Genomic DNA, 18,057 nt, shown 5'->3' with positions numbered 1-18,057 from the left:
ATTATTTTCTTTTTCATACATATGTGTGCTGTGTGTGTGCACATCCACGTGTGCGCCAGCGTGCACTGGAGGCCCCGAGGTCAATGCTGGGAGTCCTGCTCAGTGTCTTCTGCACAGGAGTCACTGACGCAGTTGGTCAGCTGAGCCCAGAGCGGCGTGATTCAGCTAGTGTACCTGCCCACTTGCTCTCAGGATCTCATTTCTGCATTCTGAGCATGGAACTACAAAGGGGACCCCACAGCCATTGGGAATTTACATGGGTTCTGGCGATCTGAACTGTGTTCCTCTTCCTTGCTGCTGGTGTGACAAGCACACGAACAGCTGAGCTATCTCCCCCCCAGGCCCTGAACCCTGATTTTTCAAGTATATCTGACTCTCAGAGTGCTTCTGTGGGCTTACTCATCCCTTTTTCGGTATGACATTAAGAGAGGACACCGTGCATGAGCAACAGCGATGAGACCTTTGCTGGCTCTGGATTCTCAGACTTGCCCGAGAGAGTAACTAATGTATTTCCAAAGGCAAGCTATAGCATTACTTAGTTTTATAAGGCTAACATATCCTGCTCCGAGGGTTCTTTTCTCAAGCCTTGAGGCCCTGGCCCTGCAATAATTTTAATGACTGCTCCCGACAGCTTCATATTCTTTAAAGAATGGAAACCTAAGCTGAGTTGCTTCTCAGAGCGAGGCTCTGACCACTGTGCTGCTGGGTCTGGCGTGTCTGTTTCCTTTCATGTCATGCCCTACAGCCTGTGCCAGGTGCCAGCAGTGAACAGGATGATGACTCTGTCAGAAGCATCATCCCCATGGCTTACAAATGGGGGAGCCCCAGGAAGGAGAAGAGCCATTGCAGAGCAAGTCTGCTACCCACTGGCCACTAGCATCAGAGCAGACATGATAGGGCATGCTCACAGACAGGGCAGGGCAGGGCAGGGTTGTCTGGGCTGTAAAGAGGTACTTCAGGGTACATAGATGGAAAATTCCAGACACCACCTCCCTATGTATGAGCTTCTTCTATCCTCTTAGAAAGCTGCAGAGGAGAAACGGAAAGGTAAATAGTACTGAGACCAGTATTTAACCAAGCCCAGCTCTGGCCCAATAGAACCTTACTTTTGAAAGTCACAGTTTCTCAACTGGAAAGAGCCAGGCTACTTAACAGGTGCCCTCTCTTATCTGATGGGAAACCAGAGTCTAACTGCGGTGTCAATATGAAAGGTCAGAAAGCAGATCTGGATTTGAACCCAGAACTCAAACTTCCTTCTTGGGGCCTTTTCTTCTTACTCACCCATGGGACCACTTTGAATCAGCAGAAACTATATTACTGGAGCCTGAGAATGGGCTGTTCACCAGACCTTAGCATGTCAGCCTGGCCTAAGTTCATCATTCTCTCTGATGGGTTCCCTCTCCCCTAGTCACCTGAGGTACTCCAGGTCTTAGAATCTGATTTCTGTCCAGGATGCCACCCATTCTATCCCACCTTAGATAAGCCCATCTCTCTGTCTTAATGGCTTCCTCCTTTACTTTACCCCAGCACCTCCTATGACATTATCTTGTCAGATGCCAGCTCATTGTGTCCCCATAGCCCAGGCTAGCCTCTAGCTTAGTTTGTTGCTAAGCTCTCCTCATCTGGAGCAATGGCAATCTTGGTCCTTGAGTTCAGTCCAGCAGCCTAGAGTAACTCGGTGCAAACAGGAATGAATCAGGAGAGAGGCAGGTGTGAACCCATGTGTGATCAGGGGTGTAGGGGACACAGAAGCAGCTGGGGATAGTTACAGCCGAAGGAGTGAATTCACATCAGAAGCCTCTTCCTTCTGGGCCTCCTCTCCAAGGAGACCCTCGAGGCGTTGGAACCACCAAGGCTGAGGCTGAGCGTGCCCTTGGCACTCCTGAGGCCCAGTGGTTTGTACACACTTGCTCTTCATCCTTAGCCCCTACGCTGTAGGATCAGAGAACATCTGGGTTTCTAGAAACCAGACCAGTAAAATTGTCCCATAGGTCAAATGTTTTCCATTTACGGATGGGAAAGCCAAAGCTGGCACAGGGGACTGCCCAGGATGTCCGAGGACTTTGGTAACTGAGGAAAGGTCTCTGAGTGTCCTTCTATAGCTCCTACCCTTAATATCCCCAGTCTACCTCAACACTAGGTCTTCTGAATTACCCCGCTCAGCGGACACCAGACACATTGGCAAGTGTTTGTGCTGACAAGGGGGAATGGGACCTTGGACTGAGTCATAAGGTAAGCGTTCGTAGGTGCAGCAAACATTAGCTGTAAGAACAGAAAACATTTTTTACAAGCCTTGCTACATTCCACGGGATGTGGTCAAGGCCAGGTGGCCGTGAGTCAGGCTAACACAAGCAGAGGAAGTGTTGTGCAGCTATGGGGCTCTTCCGCAGACTCTGGAGGGCAGTGGAGGGGCAGCTGGGCAGGCAGACAATCACTTTCACAAGTGGGGAGGAAGCTGGGTCAGTAGGAATTGTGGGTGATGCTAAGACAACTAAGATTTGGGGTGCTGTGAGACTCCTGACCTCACAGGAAGCACAGGGCTCCTGGATGTGCATGGCAGCACCAACATTCGCATTTAGGAAGCGCTTCTAGGCATTTACTTACTTATACCCATGCACACACACAGAGGAGACACACATACATGCACATTCCAGAAAAAGACACTACAGCCTGAACATGCAGAACTGCACTATATCCACTAGGGGGCAATGCTCTGTTCCCCCAGGCAATCCTGAGTCTGATGGTACAGGCTGGTGCCTGCAGAATGACTTCCCTGTGTTCTTTCTCAGTCTCCCATGGGCAGCCGTCTTTCTGGCTCTTAACATGTGACAGCCCCCTTTGGAACCTATTCTGAGGTCTCCACCTCTTCTCAGCTCATAGCCTTGGCCAAGGAAGGGCATACATGTTCTAAATGGCAGTGTGCTCCCCTTGTGGCCACTGTGCAGGCAAGAGGTGAGGAGTGAGGGACACCACACACTCAGCTTTCCCTCAGAGGAAGCCAAGGAGAGAGGGGGAATTGAAATGAGCTTTTTTTTTTTTTTTTTTTTTTTTTTTTTTTTTTAAATAAAGGATTCCTCTTATGAAGTGAAATCACACGTAGAACTCTGCCATAAAACCTAACACTAAACCAGACATAGTTGTGCACACCTTTAATCCCAGAACTCAGGAGGCAAAGGCAGGCCTAGGGTGAAGATTTAAATTCCAGATCGTTTGAGCTTTGATTTGCTTGTGGCGTCTCAGAGCCCAGGGTCTTGCCTGTGCTGGGTAAGTACTCTACCAGTATGACCTTGAACTCAGGACCTACCTCTCTTTCTTCCCAAGTGCAGGGTTTTAGGAGTGCACCATTATGCCTAGTTGAGGTTTTGTTTTTATGATCTTTGGGCGTCAGTTTTCTCCTCTTGAAAAATTATAACAATAAAACTCGGCCCAGCTCTTAGGCCTAATCTAGGTCTTGAACCACTAAGACAGATGAGCAAATCAAGCCCACGTATCTGGTTTGATTTCTTTTACACTCCTATGCTGGAGGCTTGATGGCCATGGTTTTATTTAATCTATACAACTCTTTGTGGCAGGGGAACGCCGTTATCTCCCCTGTCAATAAGGCAGAGCCTGTGAACCGCTTTGCCTGGAGTCACACCGCTAATAAGCAGCTGAGCCACGACTTACAACCAGCTGCTGTCTCCACGTGTGCCATACAGAAGACCACGCAGGGTCACGAGCACAGGGCACTCAAGTCTGAGGAAGCCAAAGGGAGCATGCTTCTCACCTGGAGTCCTTCTCTGACAGCTTCCAGGAGGTAGGGGATTATGGAGTAGTTCCACAGGTCAGTGAACCACACTCTGGAACCATCCACGTCAATGGGACATGACAAGAAGAGCCGGGGACCTGGAGACCACAATGAGATACATCACAACTGAAATGGGGCAGGGTGGACTTCCTCGTGTAAGCGTCCCTCATCAAAGGGATATTGGAGTCTCTACGTAGTGGTGGAGCTGATGGCTTGAGGTGTCCCTCTGCCCTTCTACAGAATGACATCTCTGCTTGGTCCTGTCCTGGCCAAGACCCAGAGCATAACACGAGGGAGCCAGGACTCTTGGAAGACCACCACCTACGCCATCCTCCCATCAGCTCGCCCCAGCCTGCCTGGCCTCCCACCTACCGATGGTGACGTCCGAGGAGCTGTGGGCCTCCAGGAAGCGGTTGAGGTGATGCCAGACCTTCGGGATCCAGTTGATGATTTTCACCAGCTCTGCATTGCGCACCCGCCCACTGATCTCCGTTTCCATGAGCTTCCTCCTCAGGAAGCGGCCCAGGAAACCCTTCACGGGCTCCGTGTGGTTGGCACAAAGCACCCACCTGGGAGAGTCAAGGAATGCCTTTCAACCCCAAGGATGCCCAACAAGACTGGCAAGCCTCAAAAACCATAATGTCAGGGGATGGAAGGTGAGCACACCCGTTGTCGTTGAGGCCACATTTATTTAGTACACTCTCGAGGGAGGCCTGCATGGTGGTGGCCAGTAAAAATGTGTGTAGGGTTCAGGCTATAACAATGAAGTCTATCCCCTACCTAGAGGCACAGGGAGTGGTGAGGGTGCTGAGGGAAGCCAGGGCAAGCTGGGTCACGGTCTTGCAAGGAGATTTGACTACCCTTGGAGGGGAGCCCAGCCATGAAGGATTCACAGAGGATAGAACTGGCAGTTCCACAGACCCTGCTACGTGGGGACATTTAAAGGCACAGGCCATCACTGCTTATGCTGAATCAAGGCAGAGACATACGGCCTCAGCTGCCTCCTGACATTAACCAGTGACTGAGAGTCACAGAGGCCAGGGTGCAGGCTTCTGTTCTGACTGGTGCATGGCTCTCAAGTTAGGTTCCCTGAGCCTCTGTTTCCTCATTGTAAACATGAAAGATAAATGGCTTTATGTGTAAACACATAAGGTCGCTGTGGGAGCTAAATGAGTTAAGCTGGGGAAAATGCCCAACAGAAAGTCTAGCCCACACCAGATGCTCTGAGAGGGCTGAGCACCCACCATTCTATACGCTCCCTCTGCCTGGATGAAGGCCAGGGTACCTCACCTGAAGTTATGATGAAGCTGCAGGTTGGGGGTGGAAGAGGTAGCCTGGTTCATCGTGCCGATGATGTAAGGGCTGTGGGGAACACAATGTGAGAAGCCCAGAGTTGGGGTGGGCTGGAGAGCAAGGGCTTACAGGCTGACAGACCGCTGGCTATGGCTGGCCACCCCACCCCCACCCCCTCTGGCTGTGTATTCAGCACTTCACTGTCATGCTAGCCTGGTTCACTAGCATGCCCCCTGCAGCCCTCCACCCCAGGTCTAGAACCCCCTCTTACCATTTGTGGTATTTGCAGTTTAGCAGCCCGTTGAAGATCTCGCCCAGAGAACTCACGTGGTGCAGGTTGTCCAGGATGATGACTAGAGGCATATCCACAGCGTTGTTCTCGCTGTTGCACTGATCGGCCAGGTTGGACAGATACTGGCGCAGTTCCTACGGAGGCCAGCAAGAATGAGCTTGGAACGGGAAGACCCGAGTGCTCCAGGCCCTCACTGTCCAAGGCCAAGGCAGGAAGAAGTCACACTGAAGTCACTTCTGAAATCACACTGTGGACACAACCTGAGACCTCATCTGTCACAGGACATCGGTGTGGTGCTCCAGGGATGCTGTGAGCGTGGAACATGGAAGGCCTGTGACAGTCTGCCTCCTAGCACTTACAAAATGTCTGCTCAAGGCCTCTTTTTTCCCTCTGCATGTGCACACAGGCATATGTCTGCATCTGCATGTATGTACCTGTGTGTGCAAGCCAGAGGACTAACTTGAGTGTTCTTCCCCAGGTAGGTGTCATCAACCCTGTGTTTTGAGATGGAGTCTCTGTCTCTCTCTGTCTCTCTCTCTCTCTCTCTGTCTGTCTCTCTGTCGCTCTGTCTCTCTCTGTCTCTCTCTGTCTCTCTCTCTCTCTCTCTCTCACACACACACACACACACACACACACACACACACACACACACACACACCAAGCAGGCTAGGCTGCTTGTCTTCACCTCTCCAGTACTGGGATTATAAGCGGGCTGTCATACCCAACTTTTTTTTTTAATATGGATTCTGGGACATCCCAGCCTATGGGTCCTATTTTTAATTCCCACTGAAACATTTCTTTAGGAAAACTGTGGTTTCTTGCTATTATGCTAATTTCCTAGTAGGCTTCTGGAGGCAGGTGTCTCATCTTTAGCCATCTCCAAACCATCCTCCTGAGAGCCAGCTCTGTAGAAGTCATTGGAGCAGCAGAGGTCCCAGACACATGTAAGTGCTGTTGGGTAGTGCACGTACATGGGAAAGCATGTAGGGGCGGGTGAGTCTATGTGCCCAGGGACCTTATGATGACCCACTGCAGCTGAACCTTGATGGTTGTCTTGGAGACTGGAACAGCTCAGTGTGCCTGGGTCAGGGCTACACACCAGGAAAAGACACAAAGGATGGCACAGCAGGGAGGATGGCTTTCCAGAGTCTCCTGAGGGGAGTCTGTTGGCATCACTTAGGACACCCATGGGGACTTAGGCAGGGTAGTAACTCTGTGATGGAGGGACTGCAATTAGCTCTTTTTTACAGAAGTTAAGGCACAGAGCCAGGCCACCAGCCTGTGACCGTACCAGGGGTAAGTGACAGGCTGGGTTAGACCCTGATGCCTTTGAGAACCACTCAGCTACTCGGTGGGCAATAATTCCTCCACCTCTTTCAGATGCATGTCTCTCCAGGCTTCCCTTCCTAGTCAAATGCTCATGAAAATGTTCCGAGTTTCCCTCCTCCTCTCAGCCGCTGCTCACCACAGGCAGATCCTCTGGTTCCTTCTCATGGGGAACTCTTATCCCTCTTACCCAGCCCTGCAGTGCATGGCTTAGCGCGCTCTGCACGGACACTCTGCCCATGCAGGGAAACGGGATCAGCTGGGGCACAGTTTGCCAGCCAGTCACCACGCGGCCTTCCTTCACTCACCCACTCCTAAGCTGTAGTCAGAGAGATGAGAGCGTTTCTCACCCCTCCCTACATCAAAAGCACACAGGGAACCGGTAATCAGGCCCGGTAACCATGGATATAAGTGACAGGCATGAGATCTAATCTCAGGTGCGTGAGATGACTCATAATTCACCAATTCACCTTTGATGCTCCAGGTGTGCTGTGTAACACCTGCCAGCTAGAAATCACAGGCTTCCACTGTATCATGGAGGATGGGTGGATGAATGAATGAATGAATGAATGAACAAACGAAGGACATTGCAACAACCCTTTGCAGAGCCACAGCCAGGACCAGGTCAGACTATGTAGGGTGATGGAGCTGGCTGTGCACAGGCCTCTGAGACCTCAACCAGAGTCCCAGTACCAATACTTAGTTGGTCTGAGTTGTGTCCAACATGTGACAAATGTCCTTCAAGCTGCTGTTGTCAGTCCTGCAACATGAAGACAAAGACAACTAGGGCTTCAAGGGCTCTATGAGGACAGTTTTCTGCTCATGGGACAGGCATCATCAATGCCAGCCAGCCGTGATTGTTGTTATTGGTGGTATTGTCTCATAGAACGTTTTTATTTGGGGAAAAAATAATAACGCCCAGTAGGCACAAGCTACGCTCTTGGTGAACTGGACGTATCTGAAGGAGCTATCTCTGTGAGTGGACAGGATTGACTTGCCCCAGATGGTCCTGGCTGAGAGGACCTGACTTGAATTGTCCATTTCTGCAAGCCCCGTCTCTGAGCTCCTTCCTTGGTCTTCTAGAATGGAGAGCTTGAAAGCACTCATAGTGACAGCAGCATTCAAAGAGCCCAATGTGCAGAGGGCTCAGGGCGACCTCCTCACCTTGCTGGACTTGTGGTCCACGTTAAAGGTCGCAATGACGCCGTCTGTCAACTCCCGTCCTTCCCGAAGTACCACGTACTCAGAGAGCCGGTTGGCCAGGTAGGTTTTCCCAGTGCCGCTGGGGCCCGAGAGGATGATCCGCCGGTGCTCTGTCAGCAGGGATACGTAGCGCTGCAGGATGGGCTTGGGGATCAGGGACTCGAACACCAGAGAGTCTAGGCTGTTTTCCGTGAGGCCTGTTTGAGAGAGATGAGGAGGGTTTGAAGTTGGGCAAGGAGGCTAGCTCCGGAATCATCCCTCTGCAAGTCAACAACCCTCTTCGTGACATCATCCCTCTTCTTGGTAGTCCTAAGACTCCTGACCACCCAGGCACACTGGAGGCTGAGAGCTCAACATTGCTGCTGTAGGAGGCCACCCTCCCGGTCGTCAGCAACTCCTGTTTTGAGCTCCCTGAACTCTGGACTCCCTCTGCCTGTTAGCATTAACTCGCCTTGTAGTGTCTACCTCAGTTGATGCCCGAGTCATGTCCACCCATGTCTGTCACAAACCTAGGTTGTTTCTTCTCTCTCCTTCCTGCCAGGCACCAAGCTGCTCATCCTTAGGGTTGCCCGGATGGCAGGGCGGGAAACAAGGTGAAACCAGGATGCTAGAATGGGAAAGCGGACTGCAGGCCTAGACTGAAATGCTACACGCTGAGGCCTTTGACCAGCACCAGCTACAAATGGAAGCTTCTCTCTTCCCCTTTCTATCTGGGACAACCTCATTAACCACTCATTGGTTTGAAAAGGATGCTCTCAGAATTGGGGAGATGGCTCAGTCAGTAAAGGGCTTGCCTTGAAGGCATGGGGACCCAAGTTCAAGCCCCAGAATGCATACAAAAATAAGGGGGTCAAGGCAACATGCACTTATCATACCAGTGCTAGGGAGGGGGAGAGAGGATTCCTGGGGCTCATTGGTCAACCAGACCAGCCTACTTGGCAAATCCCAAGCCAATAAGAGACCCTGTCTTAAAAATCAAAGTAGATGGTAATTCCACTTGAAAACTCCCTTCAAGAAAGCCCCTCTGTGTCAGTGATTAAACCAGGAAGTGTTCCTCTGTCATCCAACAGCACATTCCTCCCTCCCAGGGCAAAGACACCCCTAAAGCATTTATGGGTTTGTTTTAGCCCTCCCCTAACCAAGGTAACCCCTATAAGCAATGACCACTCCCAAAGGACCATAACAAAGATCTCTTGTGCCTCACCAGGTATACAGTGAACGGACTCTTGTCTAAATTTAGTAACAAGGACTTCAACAAGAAGGACCACAGGGGACAGCCAGTGGAGAGAGCACTCTGCATGTGTGTAGCTAGTTTGGTGTTTTGCATTTTTCAGAGGATTCGTTTCCAAACATGCCAATTCATGGGCCAGCAAAATGGCTCTGCATGTAAAGGCGTTTACCACCACGCCTGAGTGAGACTCTCAGTCCAATCCCTGGGACACACACGGTGGGAAGATAAAAAAAAACAAACAAAAACAAAAAACAAAAAAAAAACAAAACAAAAAAGACAACCAATTCCTAAGAGCTGTCCTCTGACTTCCATAGGCACTCTGTGTCATGTGCATATCCCCAACACACACCACACACACACACACACACACACACACACACACACCCCACTAAAATAAAATAAAAAAGGGTATGCAAAGTCAGGCCTTGTTCTGGTCTCACTGGTGTGAACTGCTACTCCAAATGGGACCCTTCTGGCAAAACCCGATGTATGAATATAAAAGCAGAGCTGACCCTTGTGAGTGCTAAAACCGATGGCAGCCATACCACTCTCCTCTAGGGGTGGGCCATCCTGTCACCACTATGCACACGGTTTTACCCCTTGCTATTTGTGGTGCTCGCTGTGAAACATGGAGGTAACAGTGTGTGGGCCCCATGAACTTTGAGTCCCTGTTGTAAATGGCTCCCTTCCTTGGGAGTTCCTGCTACACAGTTCTTGTTTCTGCTGGCCTCGTGCCTCATCCTGCTTCTCCTATGGCAGGATTCTTCCTGTCAGACCCCACCCACCCTTTTATCTGCCAGTGGGCTGTGGACTATATCCCTTCAAACCATAGTCAGGATGAACTCTTCCTTCCTTTTGTCATCTCTGGAGAGTGTTTTGTCACAGCAACTAGAAAAGCAACTCATTCAGAAACTTGGTACCAAGAAGAAGGGCCATCGGTGTGATATCCTCACTACTCGGAGCTCAGGCATCTTGAACGGGTTTGTAGGAGTGTGGAAGTGCTGGGAGCTTTAGGATACAAAAGGCCAAGAAAGCTGCAGGCAGAGATTAATGAACCATTCTGATGGGAATTTGGAAAACCAGAATGTGTAGAGAAATCTGAACAGTAAAAGCAAGGCTCGTGATGCTTGGGGATGTGGGAGTCATGACTCCATTGGGAACAGGGCAAGTCATCATTTTTGCCACATTCTTGCAAAGACCTTGGCTGCCTTCTGTCCATGTCCTAGAAAACTGAATTTAAAGGTGAAGGACTGTGGGGCGTAGTGGCACATGCCTTTCATCCCAGCACTCAGGAGGTAGAAGCAGGCGCATCTCTGTGAGTTCCAGGCCAGCTTGGTCTACATAGTGAGTTCCAGGACAGCCAGGGTTGTGTAGAGACCAGGGCTATGTGGAGGGAGGTAAAAGATGGTCTATGGAAGTTTGAATAAAAATGGCTCCCATAGGTCCGTAGGGAGTAGTACTTTTAGGGGGTGTGGCCTTGTTGAAGGAAGTGTGTCACTGGGAGTAGGCTCTAAGGTTTCAGTAGCTCAAGCCAGGTTCACTGTCATTCTCTCTTCCGGCTGCCTGCCGATCTAGATGTAGGACTCTCAGCTACCTCTCTAGCACTGTGTCTGCCTGCATGCTGCCATGCTTCCCACCATGATGATAATGGACTGAACCTCTGAATTGTAAGCCAGCCCCAATGAAATGTTTTCCTTTATAAGAGCTGCTCAAGGTAGGAGAGCACCCCAGCTGTGACATGGGCACTACTCACCACTCCGGATCTATAGTGAGAAAGAACAGGTGGGGCAGGAGGAGAGGAGAGTGCCAACAAACGTTGGGGGAAAGGGCTTGGTATCCCGCTTGCTCCAGGAGCCTCTGAAGCCTTGGTGCCACAACACAATAGGAAAGGAACTGTAGAGGGGTTTCCCTGCTCACAAGCAACTGCCTGAGGTAGTGACTACAGATTCAGACACCAAGAAACGGCTCTAACTTCAGTTCAAAGGACAAGGGGTCCATCCCAGGCTGGCCACAGAACTTGGCAACATCATCCGCTTTGTACTGGTTTTGCGGGCATGCAAGATGTCAGATTGAGGGAGTCATGGAGTTTGATCTTGTAGTTCTAGAGAGAGGCAGAGGAGGCTAGGCAATGTATGGCAGGGTCAGGAGCTGCAAGGAGAATCCCTGAGAAGACACTGCATGAAGCTATTAAGCTGAAATGGGGACCCCTGGATGTTGGAGAGACCAGGACCATGAGACATCCACCAAGGAAAGCTTTAGGCATTGAGTGGAGCTGATTCAAGAGAGAGACTGTGCGACTGTGCATGCCAAGGCAGAAGAGCTGGAGGGGCAGGGCTACCCAAGCCCTTCGGAGCTCAGATGATTCCACCACTAGCCTAAGATACTTGATATGCAGTTGTAGTATTAGGTCTTTAACCTGCTAACTTTCAGTCTCTTTCTTTTTTTTTTTTTTTTTTGTCCAAACCTTGTATTAACCCCACACCTCTGTTCCACAATGAGAATGCCAATTTTATGACGTTTTGTATATAACTTGTTTTTACTTTTTTTTTTTTTATAATAGCTCACAGTTTGCCTTGGATCTCAGATGAGACTCAAGCTTTGGATTTTTTAAATAGTCTTAGAACTATTATGAACTACAGGGTTTTTTTGTTTGTTTGTTTGTTTGTTTTTTCAAGAGATGGCCATGAATACATGGGGACAAGGATTGGAAAGCTATGACACACAGTACCCTGGAGTCTAATACTTCCGGGAGCCAAGGCTTCAGAGGCTCCGGGGCAAGAGGGATACTGAAGTTGCTTGCAGCAACCTTCTTGTAGTCTCCAGTACATCACAGTTTCTTCATCTGTAGAATGGGCTCCTGTCCAAGGCTGGCTGGCAAGCATCCTTCATTGCTTTGGCAAAGTGCCATTTTAGCAGGGTTATTAAGGAGTTATTAGTCTCTCACCATCTCAGTCATAAGGCTAATGACATCTTTTGATATCTAATTTCAGCAATAAAGTGAAGTGATTTGTTTCCCAATGATGTAACTTGCTTAAGTCAGAGTGGTTGAGGTAAGAGGGGGGAAATAAAAACAAACAAACAAAAAAACACTACCCACATTCACAGAGCAAATCTACGAAGACCTACCTTGGCCACTGGAAGTCCCAGCTTTTGCAAGTAGCCACTTACTTCTTTTGTGCTTGTCTGTCTTTCTTTCTTTCTTTCTTTCTTTCCTTCTTTCTTTCTTTCTTTCTTTCTTTCTTTCTTTCTTTCTTTCTTCTTTTTCTTTTTTTTTAAAGACAGGGTTTCTCTGTGTCCTAGAACTTGCTCTGTAGACCAGGCTGGCTTTGAACTAAAAGATCACCTGACTCTGCCTAGCTCTGCCTCTGAGTGTTAGAATTAACAGGGTGTGTCACCACCAACCCTCAGCTGGCACCCACTTACCTTTGACGGTCACCAAGATGGTGGTGTTCTCTCCCACGAGATAGCCACAAGGGAGGAGCTCGGGGGTCTCTGAGGTGTTGCTCCGTTTGATCTCACCAATGCTGTAGCCGAGAACGCTATCTGAATTCAGCCCCAGCTGACTCACTGGGTCCACGTGAATGATGTACTCCTGAAGAAAATAAAACACGGACCCCATCAGAGAGCTGGCTAAAACTGGCTAAGGACTCACATTCTCACTGGGTGATTGATAGTTGCCCTCTTTTCTTCAGATGGCAACTGGACTGAAATTAAGCCATGGTATACCCTCAAATCCCAGACCTGTTAAGATACAGATTTATTTGCGTAGGAATAGGGGAAAAACACAACCCCCCTCCCCCCGCCCAACAAGACCATGAACATTTAATCTGGGTGAATCAAGCATGGAAAGCCAGGCAACTTCTCTTAATTCTGGCTGGAATTTTAAAGGCATCAGTGTCTGTGAATGGTGCAAAGAAGTTGATAAAAAAGTAACTGATATGAAAATTTTCCCCATCCCCCATGTTGGCCCAGCAAAGCCAGAAAGCAAAGCAACTTCAGCAAAGCCAGAAAGCGAAGTCTGTGCAACTTCAAAGTATTCAAAGGTTTCCTTTGCAAAATATCCCTTTGGTAGTGACTGTGATGGCTAGATGACTGGAGACAACCAGTAGGCATGTCTAGGGATGTTTCTGGATGAGGTTAATTAATGTGATAAGACCTACTCTAAATGTGCTATTTATATATATAGGACTATTCTATAGGTTGAGGTTTGGAACTGAATGAAAAGGATGAAGCGAACTGAGCACCATCCGTCTCTGCTCTGACTGTGCGTGCAACGTGACCTTGCATTCCTGCTTCCGTGCCTTCTCCTAAACAGTAAACCAGAAAGATGTGTGCATGTACACATATATACACAGCTCTGTGTGTGTGTGTGTGTGTGTGTGTGTGTGTGTGTGTACAAGACAGACAACATGGCAGATACCCAATCCAGTGGTATGACCACAGCAGTATTTTTGACTGGTGGGATGTTACTGTCAGAGATTGCAGGGCTGGTATGGGGTGCTGTAATGGGGTGGCTGGGCATGTATATGCAAAACTGTACTGCCTGGGCTTCAGCCTCCGGTAAGAGACTCTAACAGGACATAACTTCAGGGATGCCATCGTGAACAAATGTTTACTAGCTGGCCAGCCATTGCCAAGGGCAGACAACAAAGAACGTCCAGTCAGCCATCTGAACATAGATGGCATCATCCTTCCATGCCCTGGAGGACCAGGAGACAAGTCCTAGCAATGTGTGGATGGGGAGGAGTGAAGAGGCCAGGGAAATAGTCGGTTCTGGAAACAAAGCTCTCCTCCCTCCCCAAGCCCACTGCTGTGGCTTGCTTCTTGAGACACTTACTTTGAACAGCCGTCTAACCACCCCATCGAGCACGTCCCACTTTGTTTTGCCACTAACTCCGATGCAGCCAATGAGGAAGAGGTGTGGTCTGGAGTCCTAAGGGTGAAGAGACATGTGCAGGTGAGAAACAGCTGGCTGTTGTCTGGCCGGGTTGGGCAGAGGCCTAGGCATTCCAGTGCGTTCAAAGGAGAACAAGCCCCCATTCCTTTCCACACCAGGCATGACTTAGCTGGCATACCACAGCCTTAAGCCTTGCCCCTGCTCTGGTAAAACTGCAAAGGATGTGGGGGACTAAGATGACCTCTCTGGTACCTGAAACCATCAGCTAAGTACATGCCTCATGCAGGGCGTGGACACCAAGTCCTTGACTGCATCCTTCTCCCAGCTTCTGTCTGCCATAGCCGTTTCCAATCCTGCTAAAGAACTACTCACCTTTTCCAGGAAGCTTTCATGATTCAACTGCCTGGCTCAGGGCTACACTGGACAGACCCAGGCAACGATGCTTCTCAGTGTACACATTTCTAGGGTCAACTGTCTCATGTGGTTAAAACGCCAGAGAGAATGTTTCAGTTCCCTTCCTCCCTCCCTCCCTCCCTCCCTTCCTTCCTTCTTTCCTTCTTTCTTTCTTCCCTTTTTTGAGAACCTCCTGCCTCTGCCTCCCAAATGCTGAGATTAAAGGGGTGAGTCAGGCTTCTTCTACCTAAAAATAATATTTATTGCTTTCCTTCTATTAAAACTTAAAACAAGTTCAATTCAGAAAATTAGTAAAAGCCTGGGAAGGCTGCCAACAACTCTCATTTCCCACTTCTTGTTCTTCTACACCCACGGGGGCTAACCGATCACACTAATGGCAAGGATGCCGAGAAAACATTCCATTCTGCTTGTTTTGTTTTGTTTTGTTTTTTAATATCTTGCATGCCTGTGAGGATGTAGTTGGGACAGGGGTGGGTCTGGGTGGTGGGCTCAGGCATGCGGCAGCTATAAGTCAGCAGAGGGAAAGAACGCCAACCCAGCAATGAAAGGGTCTGACGCCACTAAGTGTTTTGTGGTCTTGGGTTTCTTAGCAGCACGATGGGGGAGATAGCATTGTGGTCAGTGACCTCTTGGGTATGCCATAGTGGCCCTGAATAGCAGCGATAGAGGAAATGGCTTACCATCTTGTAAGAATGTCAACTTTGACACTGAGAGTGATGGAAAGGTGAACTGGAGGTAATATGGAGGGGTGAAACCTGCCTGCACTGAAGAATGCTGGGAGAAAGAATTCCAACCCAACAGGCCAGGCCTCTGTGAGCTGGGTTCTGGAGGTTCCTTATCAGCTAGACAGCCCCAAAACCCCTAGTAAGTCAGCCACATGGTGACAAAACTGGCAGAAAAGAGTCTGGCTGGAGACACTTTGTTTTTGGTTCCCCAACTTTCTGAAACTATAACAACATGACTGGCTAGGGACTTCATGTGGAGACTCCTTTGGTCTTTTACCACTTTCATGGCTAAGGTCATCCAAGCACCAAATCGGCCGTACCCACTAAAATACAGCTCACCTTGCAGCCCTTCACCTCGACCTCAGAATAGTCTCCAGGCAGATATATGTTGGAACAGAAACCATCCCAGAGGCATTGTCTTCTAGCATGGGTGACTCAAGATACCCCTACCCACCCCACTCTGAGACCCCATGTGCTCCCTAGACTCGGCTGAGAACCTCCTGTCTCCCAGCATGGTGAATAATGCTATGTCCGTAGCCTCTGATGAGACAGAAATGGGTCCCAGGTTGGCTAAGTCTAGTCAGCTTCCTCCTGGGCCTTACCAATAAAATGTACAAAGCTGCCTGGGACAGGCTTCAGAAAAACAGGAAATGCAGAAAAGCCATTTTGGAGAGCATTAGTGTTTACTAGTGCTGAAAATATAGGCGACTACAATATGAAGCTGTTTTAGCAAGTTTTCTCAGTCTTTTAAACAAAGAAATGAAGTGCTCTTTGCTCACTTTGTGTCAAAGGACAGTCAAGGAGTGTGAGCACAGGAGGGACCGCCAAGGATTGTGTATAAGGACTGGTGAAGATTATGGGCACAGGAGGAACCACCAAGAATCGTGGGTATAAGGACTATTAAATATTAAAGATTATGGGTAGAGGACGGACAGCCAAGGACAGTGGGTACAGGAGTTCTGTGTTTTCAGAACATTGTCACAAGTATTCTAGTTTATCTTTACAACATCTTTTCTTTCTGTTTCTTTTTCCCCTTTGTTGTTGTTGTTGCTTGTTTGTTTTTTAACTGTGGTGTTATGTATGGAACCCAGGGCCTTGTACATGCTAGTAAACACTCGGTTACTGTGTCACACCTCCAAGCTCCTCTTGTTAATCTCTTACCGTGTCTAATTTATACATTAAACTCTATTACCCATAGTCATGTGGCATATCCCAGCATGTATTGGGTCCAGTATACTCAACCATTTCAGTATCCCCCTGGGTCTTGCAATGCATCCCCTGTGAGTAAGGGGGACTATGGTATCGAGAAAGGTGTTAGCATTTCCCATCGCCTTGGGTTTCCAGTTAAGTTGCTAAGCTAGGCCATTTCTCCCTGGGGGAAAGGACAGGCGAGCAGGGAGAGAGATCCGACTAACCTCCTTCCACTTCATTGCCTCCTGAAAGCTGACAACTATCTTAACATGCCTGCCTCCTTCCTTCCGAGCCGAGCATTCACCAGTGTCATCCAGCAACATGTCTGCGAATGGAAAACATCAATAGCCTTAGGCACGTGGGGACAGCAAAGCTGCTTCCCGACACCTCTGCCGCCTGTGGGCACGGCGGCAGGACAAACCAGGTGTCAGGGTGCAGGGGAGGTGGGGGTGGGAGTGGGAGAGGACAGGATGAAGAATGAAATCACAAAAAAAACTGATGGTGGGAAGACCAGGGAGCAGCCAGCAGGCTGACGATGCATCTTGCCAGATGGAAGTGCAAGGGAGACTCAACCAAACAACAGCAACGGTAGCATCATGGGTAAATAAATAAATAAATAAATAAAGCATCAGCCTTGAAATGCTCACAAAGAAAACTCAAAGTGCATTCTGGGATGATGTGCCAGCTTGGAGTCTACCCCAACAGCCAGAAGGCTGAAGGCCAAGACATGGTCTCTGTAGGACCTGCTACCGAGAGGTACACGGGCATTGGGCCTGCAGATCAACATTTTAACATGGATTGAGCAGAACTCAGCGTGGTGGGCAAGGAGAAACCCAAGTTCATGGTCTGAAGAATTTGGGGTGCTGGAGCAAAGCATGGAGTACTCTAATGGCCAGGTTCATGTTGGTAGCAGATGCACACCCAGACACACCCAGACACACCCAGACACACACACACACAGACACCCAGAGAACACACACACCTGCTACCTCACCATCAGATCTGTGGACCTGCTCATCCTGGAGACTGGAGTGCCAGTTGCAGGCCTCCCTCTGCCCTCATCCCATGAGTCACTCACCCAGGCTGGTAGACTAGGCCTGCCCAGAGACTCATAAGCCACTCACCCAGACTTATAGACTCAGCTTGTCTTCAGCCTGTGAGCCACTCAGTCAGGCTGGTATGCACGGCCTGCTCCTGGTCCCACGAGCCACTTACCCAGGCCGGTGGACTCGACCTGCCCCCAGCCTGTCAGCCACTTACCCAGGCTAGTAGACTTGACAGGTTCCCCAGGTCCCACTCACCTAGACTAGTGGACTCTGTGAGGTTCAGGCTGTGTTGCGAGAGACCTAAAGACTGCCTTGGGGAGGCGGAAATGGACACCTGGGAGGGGGCCCGGCTGCAGCCACTGCCTTGAGACTCAGACTTCAATCGGTCATTCTCAGCTTTCAGCTTCTCGATTTCACTCTGCAGACAATAAGGGAGAAACTGACTCACTAGATGGATGTAATGAATGGATCAAGCCTTTTCTGGAGAAAGAATCTGGAAGTTCCCGGTAGTCACCAGGTAGCTAGGTCAGCTAAACTCAGGCACACCCTTGGGGAGACTCACCAACGTGCTCCACCTACCCTGTCACTCAAGACTCTGACAGGGCCAGTCCCCTTTTCATGGAGAATTGGTCTTTAGGGGTTATTCAGAAAT

General features: G+C 49.4%; 1 protein-coding gene across 9 annotated transcripts in view; it reads right to left on the bottom strand.

Annotated features, from left to right (window-relative positions):
* The window catches only part of Nav2 (neuron navigator 2), a 646,610-nt gene that overhangs the window by 6,668 nt on the left and 621,885 nt on the right, over positions 1-18,057 (bottom strand). For all 9 annotated transcript variants that reach the window (XM_076934936.1, XM_076934914.1, XM_076934921.1 and 6 more), the window contains 9 exons: positions 17,661-17,823; positions 16,584-16,684; positions 13,970-14,065; positions 12,556-12,724; positions 7,863-8,098; positions 5,352-5,506; positions 5,078-5,149; positions 4,160-4,356; positions 3,767-3,885 (listed from right to left, as the gene is read on the bottom strand). In XM_076934936.1, the coding sequence (XP_076791051.1) occupies positions 3,767-3,885; positions 4,160-4,356; positions 5,078-5,149; positions 5,352-5,506; positions 7,863-8,098; positions 12,556-12,724; positions 13,970-14,065; positions 16,584-16,684; positions 17,661-17,823 (1,308 nt within the window). The remainder of the gene's footprint in view (positions 1-3,766; positions 3,886-4,159; positions 4,357-5,077; positions 5,150-5,351; positions 5,507-7,862; positions 8,099-12,555; positions 12,725-13,969; positions 14,066-16,583; positions 16,685-17,660; positions 17,824-18,057) is intronic.

Source organism: Arvicanthis niloticus, chromosome 1 (assembly GCF_011762505.2).
Source record: "Arvicanthis niloticus isolate mArvNil1 chromosome 1, mArvNil1.pat.X, whole genome shotgun sequence".
NCBI classification, from domain to species: Eukaryota; Metazoa; Chordata; class Mammalia; order Rodentia; family Muridae; genus Arvicanthis; species Arvicanthis niloticus.
The sequence above is the reverse complement of the archived record's forward strand: the minus strand, read 5'-3'. Positions and strand labels throughout refer to the sequence as shown.